Source organism: Macaca fascicularis, chromosome 1, assembly GCF_037993035.2.
Source record: "Macaca fascicularis isolate 582-1 chromosome 1, T2T-MFA8v1.1".
NCBI lineage: Eukaryota > Metazoa > Chordata > Mammalia > Primates > Cercopithecidae > Macaca > Macaca fascicularis.
Window position 1 is genome coordinate 54,603,071 of NC_088375.1, and position 24,007 is coordinate 54,627,077.

The following is a 24,007-nucleotide window of genomic DNA, read 5'->3' on the forward strand; positions in this document are numbered from 1 at the left end:
AAAATATTACATATACATATGGCATATTAAAGCAATGAGGAAAACTTAAACAGGCAGTAGGAAACTTTAGCAAGTTTTGAAAAATATGTTTGGAGAAGTATTTAGTGCTCAAATAATGTTTATTTGTGAATTGTAAACAAACAGCCCCTAAATGTATTGAAGAGCTCTTAAAAATTTTTGGATTTCAGAAGTGCTATGTAGTATGTTAAGAAATTTATTTAAGTAAGTCCTTGAAAGATGTATTAAAATATGATTTGGGGAAATTTCTAAAGAAATACTAATGTTAATAAGGGCGAAACTTGAGTGCAGAATACTTGCATCAAAAGAAGAGAAGAGGAGTGAATGACATCATCAAAAATGGAAAGCTTACCATGGAAGAATTGGGCTTAATACCTAAGGTATGGGTTGATGGGTGGTGCAAACCACCATGGCACACTTTTACCTATGTAACAAACTTTCACATCCTACACACGTATCCCAGAACTTAAAAAATTATTATAAAAATTTTAAAAAAAATCTAAAAGAAAACGAGCCAGGCACGGTTGCTTCCACCTATAATCCCAGCACTTTGGGAGGCCAAAGCTGGTGGATCACCTGAGGTCAGGAGTTCGAGACCAGCCTGACCAATATGGTATAACCCTGTGTCTACTAAAATTACGAAAATTAGATGGGCATGGTGGTGTGTGCCCATAGTGCCAGCTACTCGGGAGGCTGAGGCAGGAGAATTGCTTGAACCTGGGAGACGGAGGTTGCAGTAAGCCGAGATCGCACCACTGCAGCCTGGGCAACAGAGCGAAATTTCGTCTCAAAAAAAAAAAAAAAAAAGAAAGAAAAGAAAAGAAATAAAAAACCCTTTATGTGGAAGGTAACATAATCAAAACAGTCATCTCTTATATCATTGTCTGTTACAGTGAAACATTATTTATACTATTTTTGTTTTTTGTTACAAGTAATGAAACCTTGTGAGTTTCCAGAAATTCAACATGGAGGTCTGTATTATGAGAGTAAGCGTAGACCATACTTTCCAGTAGCTGCAGGAAATTCTTACTCCTATTACTGTGATGCAAATTTTGTGACTCCTTCAGGAAGTTACTGGGATTACATTCATTGCACACAAGATGGGTGGTTGCCAACAGTCCCATGCCTCGGTGAGTAACCCTCTTTACAATATGTGCATAAAACTTGTAAAGAATGGAGAGAGAAGAGCAAATAAATGATTACGTTGTGTTATATGACAGAAATGGTACCAAAGAAATAGTTATCCAAGCAAAAAGACCAAAATGGATCTTTTCTGTTATGAGATCTTCATGAAAATCACATGAGAAATAAATATAGGAATTTTATGAGAATACCTATGTAATTTATACATATTTTATCATGAAAACGAAAGAGAACTAACATTGAATACTGACTTTTTTGTACAAACATTTAGTAGTAGCTTTAGTTGTCCTTCAGTTATACATTATTTTGGGGTATTGATGCAGTATTATTTAAATATTCTAAAATTATTTTAATATACTATTTTGATTAAATTAATGTTTCTAATTTACTTTTTAATCATTTTATGGTCTTTAGGACAATGTATTCTCAGTTATTTGGAGAATGGATATAACACAAAATATGAAGGAACATATTGACAGGGTCAATCTGTAAAAGTTGAAGTCTGTCCTGACTACGGTCTTCCAAATGTGCAGACCACAGTTTCATGTACAGAGGATGATTGGTCTCCTCCTCCCAGATGCATTCGTGGCAGTTAGTCCACTTGTTTGAGATCCCAGTATGTCCATAACTGTCTAAGATTCTAGACCTTTAACGGGAAAATTTTGTGTATCAATTCTCAAGCTGAATATAGGCCTTTTTTATTGTTAGATAGAAGCCTAGCTAGTTTTCAGTTCCAAATATGTATGAATACATTTATAATTTCTGGATAATGAGTGGATTCTGTCACTTAATAGTCAAGTAATAGAAATATAAATTTTGAATAACACAAAATAAATAAAATATAGATGAAAGTAACACTGCTTCAGTATTTATATTGAAATCATGCTAAATGCATTGATTTAAGTAGATTATGAAATTATAGTATTAATTAAACAATAAATATAAGGCTTGCCCAAAGGTCACTTGTACATCTCTCACAATTATATGACATCTATTGTTATAGTTAGTGCTCTGTTGCTTTAAATTAAGACTCATCTTCTGTTATAGCTGACTTTCACTTTTTAGGTAAAGGGGTCTCTGAAAGTTGTTTGTGTGCATCGCTTGCAATTTACAAAACATTCCATTATAGAAACCGTATGATAATTATGATATAATTGACATGGAAGACAATAGAAATCTTCTTACACCTTTGTAGGAGCAATTGTACTCAACAATAGCCTAAGTCTCTGAAAGAAAAGTCCCTTTTTCTCATACCGTAGGCACCAACTCTATCATTAATGCACTTAATAAATATTGTTGTGTGTCAAGTGCTTTATAGATATGAAATACAATTATTTACAAGAGAAACTGAACACTGTAGTTTAGAGTTTAGAGGAGATTAATAGAAAAGTAGGCAAGAATAGATCAGAAAACTCATGATTATGACAAATGCTATATTATAAATATTTATCATCTTTAACATGATTTATTTTTCTTTCAGATAGTAAAATTAGTCCATTTACATTTTTTTAATTACTAACTAAAAAGGAACATATACATTACTAATATCTTAGAACATATACATTACTAAAATAATTACTACCTTATGCATAAACACATTAGTAACATATAGAACATATACAATAATATGTGAAGAACCTATACATTACTAATATATTACAACTTATTTTTGCTATCTTGTTTGTTTGTTTTTTTCCTGCTTACATTTCCACATTTCTCTCAAACACCATGTCTATATGGGTTTAAGACCCACTTAAGATGACAATCATTTTAATTTCCTGGAGACTAAAGATTTGCAAATTTATTTCCTTGTCTGTGGTAGCAGTGTGTACTGTATATTTGCCTGAGAAATGGCATATGACTATATGAGGTCTAAGATCTCTTAATAGCATCAAAAAGATTCAGGTTATTGCAAAGTAGCCAGAAACTCTTCCAAAAAGTCATAGGGAATTGAGAGTCTGCTAGATCTGCATTCCTCCGCAAGGCCTGCCAGAGCTCTGTTGACAGTCTCAAGGATTCCTTGCTTTTATTCCGCCTTTCCCTGTATTTTCACTATTTTCTTTCAAAATTCATGGTTTATTTTAGGAACATGGATGTCTAGGAAACTTCCAGTTTTGCTATTTTCAATTCCTTAACAAATGTTTCATTGTTTTACCATATTTCCATGTTTTTACTCGTTCCCTTCTATAAAAGAAGTATTCAACAAATTTTTTTTTCTCTACTTTTTCTATTAGGAACATGCTCAAAATCAGATATAGAAGTTGAAAATGGATTTATTTCTGAATCTTCTTCTATTTATATTTTAAATAAAGAGATGCAATATAAATGTAAACCAGGATATGCAACAGCAGATGGAAATTCTTCAGGATCAATTACATGTTTGCAAAATGGATGGTCAGCACAACCAGTTTGCATTAGTAAGTGATTTACATATTCCCATCCAGTTTCTGTCAACTTCATTCCTCTCTTTGAGATGATAGTGTTTTACTTAAAAATATAGAAAACACTTTTAGGAGTAAAGAGATATAAACACTTCTAATACCATTTAACATTCTGTGCCAGACTAAGCCTTTTTTGCCTTTTAGAGTAATGGCTACTTGGGAAGATGATCATTCCATCTCTTTCAATTCAATTTGCCTTTGCGTAAAAGCAATCCCATCAGGTACAGACTAGTTAGACAGCTGCACGGGACTCTCAGCAAAATGTAACAGTTGTCAATAAAAACTTTGTTCTTTTCCCTTTCTTCGTATTTCAAAATTATCAACTGCTTGTATTGTATTCCTTGCTCACACTCAGCAAAGATGTACATGTCGGGGAAGGGATGAGTGCTTAATTCTGAGTTTCTGCTAGCATCAGGAGAATGAGACCTTAATAATTTGTATCAATGATGCAACTGAGGAGAACCAACTCAGAAAATTATTTCCAGCTGGTAATCTAGTACAGAGAAAACAAGTAAAGGAAAAGGGTAAGTGGGTGGGCTGAATGTTTACAAACCTCATACTTGGCAATGGATTCCTTACAACTAAAGTTCTCTAAAACATTCCCAACTTGTAACTACTTATTATTAAAGAGATTGCATAATGAACCGTGGAAATCTTGCAGTGGCAAAAGTTGATCTTTTTTGTCTTTTCTCTGTAGACATTCACAAAGATTTTTAAAGATAAATTATTTAATTTATTTTTAACACACATATTGATATATAATTTACATAGTGCAAAATCCACTTCATTTTCAAGTGTACAATTCAACTATTTTTAGCCATGAGATGAAATGGAAGGGACTACTGATACATAATAGTGCATGGATGAATCTCAAAAGTATTAAGCTAAGTGAGAAAAAGAAAGGATACAATTAGAAAGTGATTATCTCATAGTTACTCTGAGGTTTGGGAGCTATAAAATGTAATTCCTACATTTCTAGAATACTGTTTTCAATTTCTATGCTTATCATGGGTTCTGCAAAAGACAAAGCTGTATACTTCAATCTAATTTGACTCAGCTTTGATAAATGATCAACTATAAGACTTGTAAAATAAAAGATAAGATGCTTTATATATTTTTGTAGAACCTATTATCCAATGAATATAATTTTAATACAACCTATACGCCAATACTGTCAGTAAATTGTGTACATAAATATGTATATTAACTTTTAAATTCACAAAATTTTATCGTCTTTAAAATAATACTTTATAATGATAAAGGTAGACTGTAATAACAGCCAATGAGATGTTCTCAAATAAAAATAGGTCTAACTAAATATTGTTAATATGTTTTTCATAGGATTTAAATGATGAGAAGGATATATATAGGGAAATATATTTTTCTCTTCTAATTAACTGTTACAGCACAAAGAAAGCACTGATTGTCAGACTATTTTTTAATAGTACTCAATTTATTAGCAAACACTGATTGGTAAATTTTATTCCTATAATGAAACTTTCTTAGTTGAATTGTATATCATATGGCATAAAAAAGCAATCCTCAATTTTATTTTGTTTCAGAACTTTGTGATATGCCAGTTTTTGAGAATTCCAGAGCCAAGAGTAATGGCATGTGGTTTAAGCTCCATGACACATTGGACTATGAATGCTATGATGGATATGAAAGCAGATATGGAAACACCACAGGTTCCATAGTGTGTGGTGAAGATGGCTGGTCGCATTTGCCAACATGCTATAGTAAGTATTTTATTCAAGTATTTCTTTTTACTAGAATTAAATAAATAAATAAATAAAAACAAACATATGTATACGTACACATATATGTACACATATATGTGTATGTATACATATATGTACATATTCATGTAGTACTCATTTGAGTGTGAATTACCTTAAACCTTAAAAAAAAAAAAAAAAAAACCAAGGTTGAAAATGCAAATGTCTTCCTAAGACATCAAATAAGATACAGTTAAGAGTATATAAAAAACTTTATTCAGAAAGTTTCCAATAAAACTATTGATTTTTCTCTACATAAAAAATACTCTTTTTTTCAGATTCTTCAGAAAAGTGTGGGCCTCCTCCACCTATTAGCAATGGAGATACCAAGTCCTTCCCGCAAAAAGTGTATCTGCCACAGTCAACAGTCGAGTACCAGTGCCAGTCCTCCTATGAACTTCAGGGTTCTCAATATGTAACTTGTAGTAATGGAGAGTGGTCAGAACCACCAAGATGCAGATGTAAGTTCTTAATATTCTGGATCAGCTATTCTGCTGAATGTTTGCCTTTCAGATCTTAATATGTAAGTGTATAAGCTTGGAAAATTTCATGTAAATGATGACAAAGTTTCTTTTTTAAAACAGGATTGTTCAGAGACATCAATTTGTTAATGGATACAATCAGTCTTCAAGAATGACATTGATGTATTGCACACATATGAAATATGGCATCTCAACTTAAGATCAGTAATCATTTTCACATTATTAACATTTAGGAAAAGAGTTTTCAAAGAGTTTTGAAAACACTGTTTTAAAAACAATGAACTTGGAGCCAACCCAAATGTCCATCAATGATATACTAGGTAAAGAAAATGTGGCACATATACACAATGGAATACTATGCAGCCATAAAAAAGGATGAGTTCATGTCCTTTGCTGGGACAAAGATGAAGCTGGAAACCATCCTTCTCAGCAAATTATCACAAGAACAGAAAATCAAACACCACATATTCTCACTCATAAGTGGGAGTTGAACAAGGAGAACAGGTGGACTCAAGGAGGGGAACACCACACACCAGTGCCTGTCACAGAGTAAGGAGCTAAGGGAGGGATAGCACTAGAAGAAATACCTAATGTAGGTTATGGGTTGATGGGTGCAGCACACCACCATGGCACATGTATACCTATGTAAAAACACTGCACGTTCTGCACGTGTACCCCAGAACTTAAATTATAATAAAAACCATGAATGATTAACTAAAATCCTTCTTGAAAACCTGAAATGCATCCTGAGAGAGCACATAGCTAGTTAACACTGAGAAGTTCTTTCTCTGATTATTGTTCTGTCTTATATTTTACCAGTATTTCTAGCAAGAAAGAAAGAAATTAAAGGAAAGGTCAGCCATTTCTAAAACCGCATGTTTTCTGTCTTTACCTTTATCTACTCTCCCTTCATCCCAGAATCAAAATGAATACATGAAAAATCCCTCAAGTCAGTAATATAGGTATACTTCCAGAATCTGTTCTCCAAGTCCTATGAACTTGAAGCAACACAATTCAAAACATATGAGCCAAAATAATTATGGCAACAACAAGAAAACCTAACAGAAAGTTTGCCACAAGTTTCTACTAGCCTATAATGTAGAGTCCTGGGATACCCATCAGGCATTGCATATCAAATAACCTATTCCTAACACAGCTCTTAAACTGTAAACTCATGAGTTTTTCAAGTGCTCAGCTTCCTAAGTATAGGATGATACCAGCAGCTCTTTTCTGTGATGTGACTCATTTCCTTTATTATGATGCTATGCTGCCTTTTACCTTTTATATTGACTGATGACGCTGATATCTTGGCTGATCCTACGATGAGCTAAACCTTAATTATTGTCCCCTATTTATGTATTCACTTCTGTATCTACTTTAGAAAGTGTTAGAAAATACGTTTGGAGGAGTATTTAGTGCTCAAATAATATTTATTTTTGAATTGTAAATAGCCCCTGAATGTATTGAGAGCTCTTAAACATTTTTGGATTTCAGAAGTGATATGTACTATGTGAAGAAATGTATTTATGTAAGTTCATGAAAGATGTATTAAAATATGACTTGGGGAAGTTTCTAAAGAAATACCAATGTTAATAAGGGCTAGACTTGAGTGCCGAATACTTGCATCAAAAGGAGAGAAAGAGGAGTGAATGACATCATCAAAAATGGAAAGCTTACCATGGAAGAATTGGGCTTAATACATAGGGTACAGGTTGATAGGTGGTGCAAATCACCATGGCACACATTTACCTATGTAACAAACCATCACATCCTACACATGTATCCCAGAACTTAAAAAATTATTATAAAAATTAAAAAAAAATTTCTAAAATAAAACGAACCAGGTGTGGTAGCTCACATCTGTATTTCCAGCACTTTGGGAGGCTGAAGTGGGTGGATCACCTGAGGTCAGGAGTTCGAGACCAGCCTGACCAATATGGTAAAATCCTGTGTCTACTAAAATTAGAAAAATTAGATGGGCATGGTGGTGTGTGCCCATAGTGCCAGCTACTCGGTAAGCTGAGGCAGGAGAATTGCTTGAACCTGGGAGACGGAGGTTACAGTGAGCCGAGATCATATCATTGCACTCCAGCTTGGGCAGAAGTGTGAAATTCCATATCAAAAAAGAAAAAAAAAGAAAAAAGAAAACAAAACCATTATGTGGAAGGTAACATAATCAAAACAGTTATCTCTTATATCATTGTCTGTTACAGTGAAACATTATTTATACTATTTTTGTTTTTTGTTACAAGTAATGAAACCTTGTGAGTTTCCAGAAATTCAACATGGAGGTCTGTATTATCAGACTATACGTAGACCATACTTTCCAGTAGCTGCAGGAAATTCTTACTCCTATTACTGTGATGCAAATTTTGTGACTCCTTCAGGAAGTTACTGGGATTACATTCATTGCACACAAGATGGGTGGTTGCCAACAGTCCCATGCCTCAGTAAGTAAACCTCTTCACAACAATATGTGCATAAAACTTGCAAAGAATGGAGAGAGAAGAGCAAATAAATGATTACATTGTCTTATATGACAGAAATGGTACCAAGGAAAGAGTTGTTCAAGCAAAAAGACCAAAATGGATTTTTTCTGTTATGAGATCTTCATGAAAATCACATGAGAAATAAATATAGGAACTTTAGGAGAATACATATATATTCTAAACATATTTTATAAAAATTAAAGATAAGTAACATTGAATACTGACTTTTTTGTACATTTAGAGTAGCTTTAGTTTTCCTTCAGTTATACATTATTTTTGAGTATTGATGCAGTTTATTTAAATATTCTAAAAATTATTTTAATATACTATTTTGATTAAATTCATGTCTCTAATTTACTTTTTAATCATTTTATGGTCTTTAGGACAATGTATTCTCAGTTATTTGGAGAATGGATATAACACAAAGTATGAAGGGACATATTGACAGGGTCAATCTGTGAAAGCTGAAGTCTGTCCCGACTACCATCTTCCAAATGTGCAGACCACAGTTTCATGTACAGAGGATGATTGGTCTCCTCCTCCCAGATGCATTCGTGGCAGTTAGTCCACTCGTTTGAGATCCCAGTATGTCCGTAACTGTCTGAGATCTAGACCTTTAACAGGAAAATTTTGTATATCAACTCTGAAGCTAAATATATATCTTTTTTATTTTTAAGTAGAAGCCTAGCTAGTTTCCAGTTCCAAAGATGTATGAATATATTTATAATTTCTGGATAATGAGTGGATTCTGTCACTTAATAGTTAAGTAACAATAGAAATATAAGTCACGAATAACACAAAATAAATAAAATACAGGTGAAAGTAACACTGCTTCAGTATTTATACTGAAATCATGCTAAATGCATTGATTTAAGTAGTTTATAAAATTATAGCATTAGCTAAACAATAAATATAATGCTTGCTCAAAGGTCACTTGTACATCTCTCACAATTATATGACATTTATTGTTATAGTTAGTGATCTGTTGCTTTAAATTAAGACTCATCTTCTGTTATAGCTGACTTTCACTTTTTAGGCAAAGGAGTCTCTGAAAGTCGTTTTCGTGTATTGCTTGCAATTTACAAAACATTCCATTATAGAAACCGCATGATAATTATTATATAATTGAGATGAAAGACATGGGAATCTCCTTACAGCTTGTAGGAGCAACTATCCTCAACAATAGCCTAAGCCATAGGCACCAACTCTATCATTAATTTGCCTAATAAATATTGTTGTGTGTCAAGTACTTTATAGATATTGAAAATAAAATTGTTAACAAGAGAAACTGAACACTGTAGTTTAGAGACTGGAAGAGATTAATAGGAAAGTAGGCAAGAATAGATCAGAAAACTCATGATTATGACAAAGGCTATATTATAAATATGTATCATCTATAACATGATTTCTTTCTCTTTCAGATAGTAAAATTGGTCCATTTACATTTTTTTCTAATTACTAATTAGAAAAGAACATGTACACTACTAGTATCTTAGAACATAACATTACTAAAATAATTAATATCTTATGCATATACCCGTTAGTAATGTGTAGAACACATACATTACTAATATATAAAGAACAAACACATTACGAATGTAGTAGAACTTCTTTTGGCAATCTTGTTTGCTTTCTTTTTTCTGTTTATATTTCCACATTCCTCTCAAATACCACGTCTCTATGTGTTTAAGCACCCACTTAAGATGACAACCATTTTCAACTGTTGGAGATAAAGGATTTACAAAATTACTCACTTGCCTGTGGTAGCAGTGTGTACATTATCTTTGCCTGGGAAATGGCATTTGACTTAACGAGGTGTAAGACACCTTAATAGTACCAAAAATACTTAGGTTGTTGCAAAGTAGCCAGAAAATCTTCCAAAATATCATTAGGGACTTGAGAGTCTGCTAGATCTGCATTTTTCAAGGCCTGCCACAACTCTGCAGACAGTCTCAAGGATTCTTTGCTTTTATTCTGCCTTTCCCTGTGTTTTCAACATTTCCTTCAAAAATTCGTGGTTTCCTTTTAAGAACACTGATGTTTAGGAAACTTCCAGTTTTGCTGTTTTCAATTCATTAACAAATGTTTCATTGTTTTGCCATATTGCCATGTTTTTACTTGTTCCCTTCTATAAAAGAAATATTCAACAAATACGTATTTTTTCTCTACTTTTTCTATTTTAGGAACATGCTCAAAATCAGATATAGAAATTGAAAATGGATTTATTTCTGAATCTTCCTCTATTTATATTTTAAATAAAGAAATGCAATATAAATGTAAACCAGGATATGCAACAGCAGATGGAAATTCTTCAGGATCAATTACATGTTTGGAAAATGGATGGTCAGCACAACCAATTTGCATTAGTAAGTGATTTACATATTTCCATTCAGTTTCTGTCAGCTTCTTTCCTCTCTTTGAGATGATAGTGTTTTACTTAAAAATATAGAAAACACTTTTAGGAGTAAAGAGATACAAATACTTCTAATACCATTTAACATTCTGGGCCAAACTAAGTCTTCTGCATTTTTAGAGTAATGGCTACTTGGGAAGATGATCATTTCATCTCTTACAACTCAATCTGCCTTTACATAAAAGCAATCTTATAATGTACAGACTAGTTAGGCAACTGCATGGGAATATCAGCAAAATGTATTAGTTGCCAATAAAAACTTTGTTCTTTTGTCTTTATTTGTATTTCAAAATTATCAACTGCTTGTATTGTATTCCTTGCTCACACTCAGAAAAGATGTACATGTCAGGGGAGAAATGAATCCTTAATTCTGAATTTCTGCTAGCATCAGGAGAATCAGACCTTAATAATTTGTATCGATGATGCTACTGAGGATATCCAATCAAAAAATTATCTCCAGCCTATTGTTTACTATAGAGAAAACAAGTAAAGGAAAAGGGTAGGTGGGTGGGTTGAATGTTTACAAACCTCATACTTGCCAATGGATTCCTTACACGTAAAGTTCTCTGAACATGCTCGACCTTTACTTATTATGATAAAGAGATTGCATAATGAACAAAGGAAGTCTTTCAGTGCCAAAATTTGATTTTTTTCTTTCCTTTTTAGATATTCACAAAAAGTTTTAAAGATAAATTGCTTAATGTATTTTTAACCCAGAGGACTGTTGTATAATTTACATACTCCAAAATCCACTTCTTTTTCAAGGGTACAATTCAACTATTTTTGGCCATGAGATAATATGGAACCTTGATACATAATACAACATGGATGAATCTCAAAAATATTAAGCTAAGTGGGAAAAAAGAAAGATATACTTACAAAGTGATTATCTCAAAGTTACCGTAGGTTTTCCAGACTGTATCAATTCCTACATTTCTAGAATACTGTTTACTATTTCTATGCTTATCATGGACTCTGTGTAAAGTGTATACTTCAATTTTACTCAGCTTTGATAAATGATGTACATTAAAACTTGTAAAATAAACGATAGGCTGCTTCATAAATTTGTATAGAGCTTATATCTAATTAATATAATTTTTATCTAACATATACACCCTTACTGTTAGTAAATAGTTACATAAATACATAAATAGTTACATTTAAATTCACAAAATTTTATCATCTTTAAAATTCACAAAGCTTAAAATCACAAAATTTTTTTATTTTTCTCTTTCTTTTCTTTTTTTTTTTTTCTTGAATCGGAGTCTCCCTCTGTCTCTCAGGCTGGAGTGCAGTGATGTGATTTCAGCTCACTGCAAGCTCCGCCTGCTGGATTCAAGCCATTCTCCTGCCTCACCCCTCTGAGTAGCTGGGATTACAGCTAATTTTTGCATTTTTTGTAGAGACGGGGTTCACCATGTTTTAAATTAACAAAATTTTATCATCTTTAAAATACTACATTGCAGCATCGTAATATAGACTTTAATAACAGCCAATGAGATTTTCACAGATAAAAATAGGACTGACTAAATGTTCTTAATATGTTTTCACAGAATTTAAATGATAAGAAGAATATATAGAGAGAAATATATTTAACTATTGTAGTTAACTATTATAGCACAAAAAGCACTGATTATCAGACTATTTTTTAACAGTACTCAATTTATTAGCACACACTGATTGGTAAATTTTATTCCTATAATGAAACTTTCTTAGTTGAGCTGTACATCATATGGCATAGAAAAGCAATCCTCAATTTTATTTTGTTTCAGAATTTTGTGATACGCCTGTTTTGGAGAATTCCAGAGCCAAGAGTAATGGCATGTGGTTTAAGCTCCATGACACATTGGACTATGAATGCTATGATGGATATGAAAGCAGATATGGAAACACCACAGGTTCCACAGTGTGTGGTGAAGATGGCTGGTCACATTTGCCAACATGCTATAGTAAGTATTTTATTCAAGTATTTCTTTTTATTAGAATTAAATAAAATAATAGACAACTGCATATGTATATGTACACATATAAGTGTGTACATATATATACATATATATGTAGTCCTCATATGAGTGTGAATTATCTTGAGACAAAAAAAAAAAAAACAAGGTTGAAAATGCAAATGTCTTCCTAAGAAATCAAATAAGACACAGTTGAGAATATATGAAAAGCTTTATTTAAAAAGTGTCTGATAAAACTGTTGATTTTTCCCCACATATAAAATATTTCTTTTTCAGATTCTTCAGAAAAGTGTGGGCCTCCTCCACCTATTAGCAATGCAGATACCAAGTCCTTCCCGCAAAAAGTGTATCTGCCACAGTCAAGAGTCGAGTACCAATGCCAGTCCTACTATAAACTTCAGGGTTCTCAATATGTAACATGTAGTAATGGAGAGTGGTCAGAGCCACCAAGATGCATAAGTAAGTTCTTAATATTCTAGATTCTGAGAAAATCAGAGTAATAAGTTTGATACGTGCTTATTGATACTAGAATTTTGATGGGTTATTACCCTAGAACTGTGTTCACAAACAGCTATTCTGCTGAATGTTTGCCTTTCAGATCTTAATATATGTGTATAAACTTGGAAAATTCCATGTAAACAATGACCAAGTTTCTGTTTTAAAACAGGACTGTTGGCCTGGGGTGGTGGCTTATGCCTGTAGTCCCAGCACTTTGGGAGGCCAAGGCAGGCAGATCACGAGGTCAGGAGTTCAAGACCAGCCTGACCAACATGGTGAACTCATCTCTACAAAAAAAATATAAAAATTTGCCAGGCATACTGGCATGTGCCTATAATCCCAGCTACTCAGGAGGGTGAGGCAGGAGAATCGCTTGAACCCGGCAAGCGGAGCTTGCAGTGAGCTGAAAACACGTCACTGCACTCCAGCCTGGGCGACAGAGCAAGACTCCATCTCAAAAAAAAAAAAAAGAAAAGAAAAGAAAAAGAGAGAAAAAACAAACAAACAAGAATGTTCAGAGTCTGCAATTTGTTAATGAATACAATGATTCTTCAAGAACAACATCTGTTTATTGCGTACATATGAAATGCAGCATCTCAGTTTAACAACAGTGATCATTTTCACATTATTAAAACTTAGGTGAAGAGTTTTCAAACAGTTTTGAAAACATTGTTTCAAAAAACCACGAGCTATTAAATCCTACTTGAAAACATGAAATTCTTCCTGATAGAAAACATACCTGGTTAACCTGAGAAGTTCTTTCTCTGATTATTATTCTTACTTATATTTTATCAGTATTCCTAGCAAGCAAGAAAGAAATTAATGGGCACTACAGCCATTTCCATAACCCAATGTGTTTCTATTTTTACCTTATTCTCCCCTTCCCTTATACCAGAATCAAAATGAATACACTAAAAACCCCTTAAGTCTGCAATATAGGTATACTCTCAGAATTTTGTCCCGCAAATCCTATGAACTTAAAGCAACACAATTCAAAATAAAAGCTACAGTAATTATGGCAACAACAAGAAAACCTGACAGAAAATTTGCCACAAGTTTCCTCTAGCCTATGCGGTAGGGCCCTGGGATACCCATCAGGCCTTGCATATCAGATAACCTATTCCTATCACAGCTCTTAAACTGTAAGTTCATGAGTTTTTCAAGTGCTCAAGTTCCTAAGTACAGGATAATACAAGCAATTCTTTTATGTGATGTGACTCATTTCCTTTATTTTGATGCTATGCTACCTTTCACCTTTCATATTGACTGAAGACATTGATATTTTGGCTGATCCTAAAATGGGCTAAATGTTAATTATTGTCCCCTATTTATGTAACCACTTCTGTAGATGATCGTGTCCAAGTTTGAGCTCCAAACTATGCAAGTGGCAAGACTGCAGAGGAAAATTAGTATCCTCAAATCAAAATAGTTTACAAGTATCTTCAAACCTGATTTCATAGAAAAGTGTTAGGTTTCAGAGATAAATTCTGAGTCTTAAATTTGATTGAGGATGTGGACACTCCTAAGACGCGTTTCACAGCAAAAGCATTACCTCTTCTCACAGTCAAGAACAGGAAGGGATTATAATTATCTGAAGATATAAGATCAGTTCCATGATACAAGCAAGACTTTCTGTCTTCAAAACTAAAGAAGCAAAGAGCATTCAAGCAGAGAATTCTAGGGAAAAAGGCAACCTTATGGAAAATATTACATACACATATGGCATATTAAAGCAATGAGGAAAACTTTCCTGGGCAGCAGGAAACTTTAGAAAGTTTTGGAAAATATGTTTGGAGAAATATTTAGAGTTTGAATAATATTTATTTTTGAATTGTAAGCAGCCCCTGAATGTATTGAAGAGCTCTTAAAAATTTTTGAATTTCAGAAGTGATATGTACTATGTTAAGAAATTTATTTAAGTAAGTGCTTGAAAGATGTATTAAAATATGATTTGGGGAAATTTCTAAAGAAATACTAATGCTAATAAGGGCTAAACTAGAATGCAGAATACTTGAGTCAAAAGAAGAGATAGATGAGTGAATGATATCTTTAAGAACTGAAAGTTTTATCAGGTAAGAATTAGGTTTAATACCTAGGGTATGGGTTGACAGGTGCAGCAAACCACCATGGCACACATTTACCTATATAACAAACCTGCACATCCTGCGCATGTACCCTGGAACTAAAAAAAAAAATTATAAATGTTTTTAAAAAAGAATTTTATAAAAGAAAACCCATATGTGGAAGTAACATTATCTTGCCGATTTTACAGATGAAGGCATAGTGAGATAGAGTAATTTGTCCATAATCATGTAGGGATTCAAATTAACTCTTGTGTGCTTATCCTTGCCTCTCTTTAAAATAGAAAATGAAGATGACAGGGATAGATGATGGTGATATATAGAGACATAATTGATAGATATTGAGGTATATTTATGTATGTATGTATATAGAGAGAGTTTCATTTTAATAGATGACTATTAGAAAGATTTAGCTTTCTACAGTTCTGTTTCTACATCATGGGCATAAGAGAAAAATAGAAACATAGAATTAAGCTAGCAAAATGTGAGTACATTTGGAGTGTTTGTAGTCATGGATGGTCGAATAGAGGGGAAAGAAGGATAAATAACCAAGACTCCAACAGAACATATTAGCATAATCCTTTTTGGTATGAAGTCACTAGGGTGGACATAACATGTTTTAGGGAAGAAGAGTTCAGGTTCTAGAGAAAGACTGCCAGAGTCCACGTTTATCACCCTCACCTGATGATCTCTGCTGTGACATTGGGGAAGTGCAACTGAACTTACTATATTTGTAAAATGCTAAAGTCAGTATGTAGCACAAGTTAATAACTATTAACTATTTGGATTATTTTATAATTTTATTTTACCCTAAAGTGTTCATTAGGATGCATTTTATTGCATGAAAGGGAAGATTATGATTGTTAATTGATTTTTTTCTGCTTTCAGATCCATGTATAATAACTGAAGAAAACATGAATAAAAATAACATACAGTTAAAAGGAAAAAGTGACAGAAAATATTATGCAAAAACAGGGGATACCATTGAATTTATGTGCAAATTGGGATATAATGCAAATACATCAATTCTATCATTTCAAGCAGTGTGTTGGGAAGGGATACTGGAATATCCCAGATGTGAATAAGAACATTGTTACCCTAAATGTATGTCCAGCTTCCACTTCTCACTCTTGTAGTCTCAAAGCTTGCAAAGATAGCTTCTGATATTGTTGTAATTTCTATTTTATTTCAAAGAAAATTAAAATAATAGTTTCAATTTGCAACTTAATATGTTCTCAAAAATATGTTAAACTAAATTATTGCTTATGCTTGTACTAAAATAATAAAAACTAGCCTTATATTGGACTTCTTATCAATGAATTAGTAACTATAGAAACAGATAACTGAATGGCTTTCTGCATATTGTATAGTATACCTAGACATAGAAACAAAATGACTTTAGAATTTATTTGGGGAAGTAACAATACCATAAAATTAGATATTAAAGTTGTAAGTGAAAATAAACACACTATAGTATTCCCTTATTGCAGCCATGGTCCTCTAGATGCAGTTAACCAAATAGGGCCATTTTTATTAAAAGTAGTGTTTCCTGTCAAACACTGACATTATATCATTATCATAATTTAAAGGAAATAGTACTGAAGAAGGTGAATTATTATCATTTTCCTGTGAAAAAAGAGAAGAGGTTTTGCTAACCCTTTCAGAGCATTGGGAATACAGCCGGAAGTGCATTAAATGTATATATTAACTTGGGCAATGTTGACACTTTAGGATGCTGAAGCCAGGTACACTAATCCTAGCATTTTGAGAGGTCAAGCTGGGCAGATCATCTGAGGTCAAAAGTTCGAGACCAGCCTGGCCAACATGGTGAAACCCTGTCTCTACTAAAAATAAGAAAAGCTAGCTGGACATGATGGCGTGCATCTGTAGTCCCAGTTACTCAGGAGGCTGAGGTGGGAGAATCGCTTTAACCAGTGGGGCAAAGGTTAAACTGAGCCAAGATAGTGCCACTGCACTCCAGCCTGGGCAATAGAGTGAGACTCTGTCTTAAAAATAAATAAATAAATAAATAGGATGCTGAAAATTCCTATTTAAGGAAATAATTCTTTTTCTGATTTATTTAAGGCTACATTTGTGTTTTCTTAATACAAGTATTTTAAAAGTTTCTTCATATGTGGTTTTTGTATTTCCTATTGTTTTGCTTCAGATTTTTTTTGTCTTTTCTCCTGTTATTGCGTTCACTCTCATTCTGTTCTGTACTTGATTTTTTTTGTATATAAGGATTTTTTTAAAAAGATTATTTATCCCTGTTAACAAATTGAAATCTGTATTCACTTTAATAGATTTTTGCCCCCAGTTAGCATGTGCTTAGTGAGAAGTTGCAGGGTAAGAAGAAAAGAAAACAAAGTTCCCTTCCCCAACATTTTTCCTGGTTATAAAGAAAAAAGCATGAACTTGTATAACGATCTAGTCCTGTACGGCATGAGAAATATTAATTGCTAGACTGAGGTTTTGGTGACTAAAGCTAGGAATAACTTTTTAAGACTGAAGAATGAGGTAAGCTATCAAATCTAACCGGGTTTTCACATAACAGAGACCGGTGAATAAAAAGTAAAAAAAATGTTTTATTAATTCCAGTGACTAACATTACTTCATCAACATATATCATAAATAAAATTTCAAAAATAATTGTTGATATGGTTTGGCTGGGTCCCCCCCACCCCCGCAATTCTCACCTTCAATTATATAATCCCCACGCATCAAAGGTGGGGCCAAGTGGATTTAATTGAATCATGGGGGCAGTTTCCCTCATACCCTACTCATGGTAGTGAATATGTCTCAGGAGATCTAATGGTTTTATAAATGATAGTTCCCCTGGACAAATTCTCTTGCCTGCCACCATGTAAGATGTACCTTTGCTACTCCTTCACCTTCTGCCATGATTGTGAGGCCTTCCCAGCAATGTGGAACTGTGAGTCCATTAAACATCTTTCCTTTATAAATTACCTAGTCTCAAGTATGTTTTTATTAGCAGTTTGAGAATCAACTAATACAGTAAATTGGTACCAGTAGAGTGGGGTGCTGTTGTAAAGATAACAAAAAATATAGAAGTGACTTTGGAACTAGGAAACAGGCAGAGGTTGAAACAGTTTGGAGGACTCAGAAGAAAGAAGGAAGATGTAGGGAAGTTTGGAACTTCTTACAGACTTGTTGAATGACTTTGACCAAAATGCTGATAGTGATTTGGACAATACAATCTAGGCTGAGGTGGTCTCAGATAGAGATGAGAAACTTACTGGGAACAGGAACAAAGGTGATTGTCGCTGTTATAGCTCAGAGACTGGTGGCATTTTGCCACTGCCCTAGAGATCTGTGGAACTTTCAACTTGAGAGAGATGATTTAGAGCATCTGGCGGAAGAAATTTCTAAGCAGCAAAGCATTCAAGGGATGACTTGGGTGCAGTTAAAAGCATTCCATTTTATATATTCACAATATATGGTTTTATATATTCGCAAATATATGGTTTGGAATTGAAAATTATGTTAAAAGGGAAGCAGAGCATAAAAGTTCAGAAAATTTGCAGCCTGATGATTTGATAGAAAAGAAAAACCCATTTTCTGGGGAGCAATTTAAGCTGGCTGCAGAAATTTGCACAAGTAATGAGAAGCCAAATGTTAATCGCCAAGACAACGGGGAAAATGTCTCCAGGGCATGTCAGAGGTCTTCAGGGCAACCCCTCCCATCACAGGCCCAGAGGCCTAGGAGAAAAAAATTGTTTTGTGAGCAGGGCCCAGGACCTTGCTGCTTTTTGCAGTTTCAGGAGTTGGTGCCTTGCATCCCAGCAGAGGCTAAAAGGGGCCGACATAGAGCTCAGACCATTGCTTCAGATGGTGCAAGCCCCAAGCCTTGGTAGCTTCCATGTGATGTTGAGCTTGTGGGTGCACAGAAGTCAAGAATTAAGGTTTGGGAACCTCTGCTTAGATTTCAGAGGATGTATGGAAATACCTGGATGTCCAGCAAATGTTTGCTGAAAGGGTGGGGACCTCATCGAGAACCTCTGCTATGGCAGTGCAGGAGGAAAATGTGGGGTGGGAACCCCCACACAGAGTCCCCACTGGGGCACTGCTTAGTGGAGCTGTGAGAAGAGACCCACTGTACTCCAGACCCCAGAATGGTAGATCCTCCAACAGTTAGCATTGTGCACCTGGAAAAGATGCAGACGCTCAATGCCAGCCCATGGAAGCAGCCAGGAGGGAAGCTGTACCCTGCAAAGCCACAGGGGTGGAGTTGCCTAAGACCATGGGAACCCACCTCTTGCATCAGTGTGACCTGGATGTGAGACATGGAGTCAAATGAGGTCATTTTTGAGCTTTAAGATTTGACTGCCCTGCTGGATTTTGTACTTGCGTGGAACGTGTAGCCCCTTTGTTTTGGCCAATTTCTCCCATTTGAATAGGTTTACTTACCCACTGCCTGTACCCCCATTGTATCTAGGAAATAACAAATTTGCTTTTGATTTTACAAAGGGACTTGCCTTGTCTCAGATGAGACTTGGGACTGTGGACTTTTGAGTTAATGCTGAAATGAGTTAATACTTTGAGAGACTGTTGGGAAGGCATTATTGGTTTTGAAATGTGAGGACATGATATTTGGCATGGGCCAGGGTGGAATGATATAGTTTGACTCTATGTCTCTGCTCAAATCTTACCACATGTTAAAGGCAGGGCCATGTGGAGATAATTGAATCATGGGGACAGTCTCCCCCATACTGTGCTCATGGTAGTGAATAAGTCTCACAAGATGGTTTTATAAATGGGAGTTCCCCTGCACAAGCCCTCTTGCCTGTCACCATGTAAGATGTGACTTGGTCCTCATTTACCTTCCACCATGATTGTGAGGCCTCCCCAGCCACATGGAACTGTGAGTCAATTAAACCTCTTGTTTTAATAAATTATCCAGTCTTGGTTATGTCTTTATTAGCAGCATGAGAACAGACTAATACGATTGCATCAGTTTCCTAAAATGTTACAAAAATAAATGGCAGGAAACCACAAGGAAATATGTTGAAATACAGGTTATTGTAGGATCAACAAGCAATATCATCAGGAAGATGAAAATAAAATGTGATATAAAAGCATCAGTGGGGTTATCAAATAGTAGAGTATGCACCTAGCAAAGTGAATTGGTGTGATAGATAAGAAATTTGGTGTGATGGGTTTTCAAAGGGAAAACATAGAGAAATGAATGATTACAGAGATTATCAATCTGGAGAATAAATCATAAAAATCTAAGTCTAGGGAAGAAACCAGAACAATTATAGTAAGTACAATCATCAAAGTGTTCTCACATTTCTTTCTAAACACTTATTCCTAGTGTACAGCTTAATGTGGCTCTAGGCAAAGTGAGAGAGAAAATCTCATAGAAACATAATCTAGCCAAATGTTTTTTAATTATAAGACTAATAAACAAATCTTACAAATCTTTAGGCAGGAAAATAAAAATGACAGAAAAGGAAATCTTAGGGAAATAGAATGGTTGTTATATTAAAATGTAAACATAATATACTTGGCATGATATTTATCAGGCAAAATAACTATTTATGGGCCAGACATAGTGGCTCATCCTGTAATTCCAACACCTTGGGAGGCTGAGGTGAAAGGGTTTCTTAAGGTCAGGAGTTTGTGATCAGCCTGGGAATCATAGCAAGATCCTGTCTATAAAAACAAAGAAAACTAATTAACTGGGTGTGGTGGTGCATGCCTGTAGTCCCAGCTACAGGAGGAGGCTGAGGTGGAAGAATTGTGCCACTGCACTCCAACCCAACGACAGAGCCAGTCCCTGTCTCAAAAAGAAAATTAAAAAAAAGCTCCCCTGCCCCACCATTTATTAGTTCATTGATTTGTGCCTAGAAATCAATTGTTTTAACACATCCATTAAGAATCATTATGTGCCAAGTCTTTTATCTAGATAAGAAGCACAATTTGAATTTGAAAATACTATTGCTCAATATCAAGTTAATTATAACTTTTTTGAAGATATAATGCAAACACAAAATTCAGAATATAAAAATATGTAGAGAGTATGTTGTTAACAATAAGGGAAGAAAATAGAGGGGGAAGATTGGCAGGAAAAACAAGACATTTTGACTTTATCACTTTGAGGTTTCTTCTATTTTTACAGTTATTTTATTTATTTATTTATTTTTAATTTTGTGGGTACACAGTAGGTTTATATATTTATGGGATATATGAGATATTTTGATACAGGCATGCAAAGTGAAATAAGCACGTCATGGAAAATAGGGTATCCATCTCCTCAAGCATTTATCCTTTGAGTTACAAACAACCCAATTATACTCTTTAAGGTATATTTAAAGTATGCTATTAAATTATTGTTGACTATAGTCACCTTATTGTGCTATCAATTAGTAGGTCTCATTCATTCTTCTAATTATTTATTTATACCTATTGAAAATCCCCACCTCCTCCCTGACACCCCCAACCACCACCTCCCACCACTAGCCCCCTGCCTCTGGTAACCGTTCATCTACTGTCTATGTCCATGAGTTCAAATGTTCTGATTTTTAGGTCCCACAAATAAGTGAGAATATGTGATGTCTGTCTCTCTGTGCCTTTCTGTCACTTAACATAATGATCTCCAGTTCCATCCGTGTTGTTATAAATAACTGGATCGCATTCTTTTTTCTGGTGGAATACTACTCCATTGTACACATGCACCACATTTTCTTGATCCATTCATCTGTTGATGGACACTTAGGTTGCTTACAGATGTTAGCTACTGTAAACAGTGCAGCAACAAACATAGGGGTGCAGATGTGTCTTCCATATACTGATTTCCTTTCTTTGGGATGTATGACCTGCAGTAGGATTGCTGGATCATATGGTAGCTCATGTTTAGTTTTCTGAGGAACCTCCAAACTGTTCTCCATAGTGGTTACACTAACTTACATTCCCACCAACAGTGTACAAGTGATCCCTTTTCGCCACATCCTCGCAAGCATTTATTACCAGCTTTTAGATATAAACCTGGTTTTCAGATATAAGCCATTTTAACTGGAGTTAGATGATATCACATTGCAGTTTTGATTTGCATTTTTCTGATAATCAATGATGTTGAGCACCTTTTCATACGCTTGTTTGCTATTCATATGTCTTCCTTTGAGAAATGTCTATTCAAATCTTTTGCACATTTTTAATTGGATTATTTTATTTGATCCCCTTACATATTGCGGTTATTAATCCCCTGCCAGATGAGTCCTTCACAAATATTTTCTCCCATTCTGTGAGTTGTCGCTTCTCTTCATTGATTGTTTCTTTTACTATGCAGAAAAAGATTTTCAACTTTATGTAATCCCATTTGTTCACTTTTGTTTAGGTTTCCTGTGCTTATGGGATATTGCCTTCAAAATTTTTTGAACAAACCTCTGTCCTGGAGATTCTCTGCAATGTTTTCTTGTAGTAGTTTCATAGTTTGAGGTCTTAGATTTAAGTCTGTAATCCATTTTGATTTTTTTTTTATATGGTGAGACATAGGGGTCTAGTTACATTCTTCTGCATATGTTCATCTGGTTTTCCAAGCACCATTTATGGAAAGACTGTCTTTTCCCCAGTGTATGTTCTTGGCACTTTTGTCAGAAATGAGTTCACTGTAGGTGTGTGGATTTATTTCTGTGTTCTCTATTCTGTTCCATTGGTCTATGTGTCTGTTTTTATGCCACTACTATGCTGTTTTGATTACTATAGTTGTGTAGTATAATTTGAAGTCAGGTAATAATATTCCTCCAGTTTTGTTCTGATTGCTTAGGACGGCTTTGGCTATTCTGGGTCTTTTGTGATTCCACATAAATTTTAGAATTGTTTTTTCCTATGTCTGTGAAGAATGTTGTTGGTATTTTGACAGTGATTGCATTGAATCTGTAGATTGCTTTAGGTAGTATGGAGATTTTAACAATGTTGACCCTTCCAATCCATAAACATAAAATATCTTTCCATTTTTTTGTATCCTTTTGAATTTCTTTCATCAGTGTTTTATAGTTTTCATTATAGAGCTCTTTAACTTCTTTAGTTAATTCCTAGGTATTTAACTTTATGTGTGGCTACTGTAAATGGAACTACTTTCTTGATTTCTTTTTCACATTGTTCACTGTTGACATATAGAAATGCTATTGATTTTTGTATGTTGGTTTCATATCCAGCAAATGTACCAAATTTATCAGTCGTAATAGTTTTCTGGTTGAGTCTTTAGGTTTTTCCAAATATAAGATCATATCATCTGCAAACAAAGATGACTTGGTTTCTACCTTCCCATTGTGAATGCCCTTTGTATCCTTCTCTTGTCTGATTGCTGTAGCTAGGACTTCCTCTATTATATTGAATGACTATGGTAACAGTGGGCATTCTTGTTGTGCTCCAGTCCTTTGAGGAAAAGATTTCAGTTTGTCTCCATTCAGTGTGATACTAACTGTGTATCTGTTGAATACACCTTTTGTTACTTTGAGGTGTGTTCCTTCTATCCCCAGTATTTGAAGGTTTTCAGCATGAAAGATATTGAATGTTATCAAATGCTTTTTCAGCATCAGTTGAAATGATTGTATGATTTTTATCCTTCATTCTGTTAACATGATGTATCACATTGATTGACTTATGTATATTACACCATCCTTGCATCCCAGGGATAAAGTCCACTTGGTCATGATGAATGATCTTTCTAATGTATTGCTG

The 24,007-nt window shown here is 34.3% G+C and overlaps 1 protein-coding gene across 2 annotated transcripts in view; it reads left to right on the forward strand.

Moving 5' to 3' along the window:
* Window positions 1–16,609, forward strand: part of LOC102139374 (complement factor H-related protein 4) — a 46,149-nt gene extending 29,540 nt beyond the window's left edge. Inside the window, exons 6-14 of one of the 2 annotated variants that reach the window (XM_065539138.2) lie at window positions 951–1,148; window positions 3,396–3,578; window positions 5,165–5,341; window positions 5,659–5,841; window positions 8,115–8,312; window positions 10,535–10,717; window positions 12,537–12,713; window positions 13,002–13,184; window positions 16,193–16,609. In XM_065539138.2, the coding sequence (XP_065395210.1) occupies window positions 951–1,148; window positions 3,396–3,578; window positions 5,165–5,341; window positions 5,659–5,841; window positions 8,115–8,312; window positions 10,535–10,717; window positions 12,537–12,713; window positions 13,002–13,184; window positions 16,193–16,389 (1,679 nt within the window). In that variant the 3' untranslated portion in view covers window positions 16,390–16,609. Of the gene's footprint in view, window positions 1–950; window positions 1,149–3,395; window positions 4,127–5,164; window positions 5,342–5,658; window positions 5,842–8,114; window positions 8,313–10,534; window positions 10,718–12,536; window positions 12,714–13,001; window positions 13,185–16,192 lie in introns of those variants that run through there. The other variant, XM_074031522.1, reaches the window with a different exon arrangement.
* The last annotated feature ends 7,398 nt before the right edge of the window (window positions 16,610–24,007 follow it).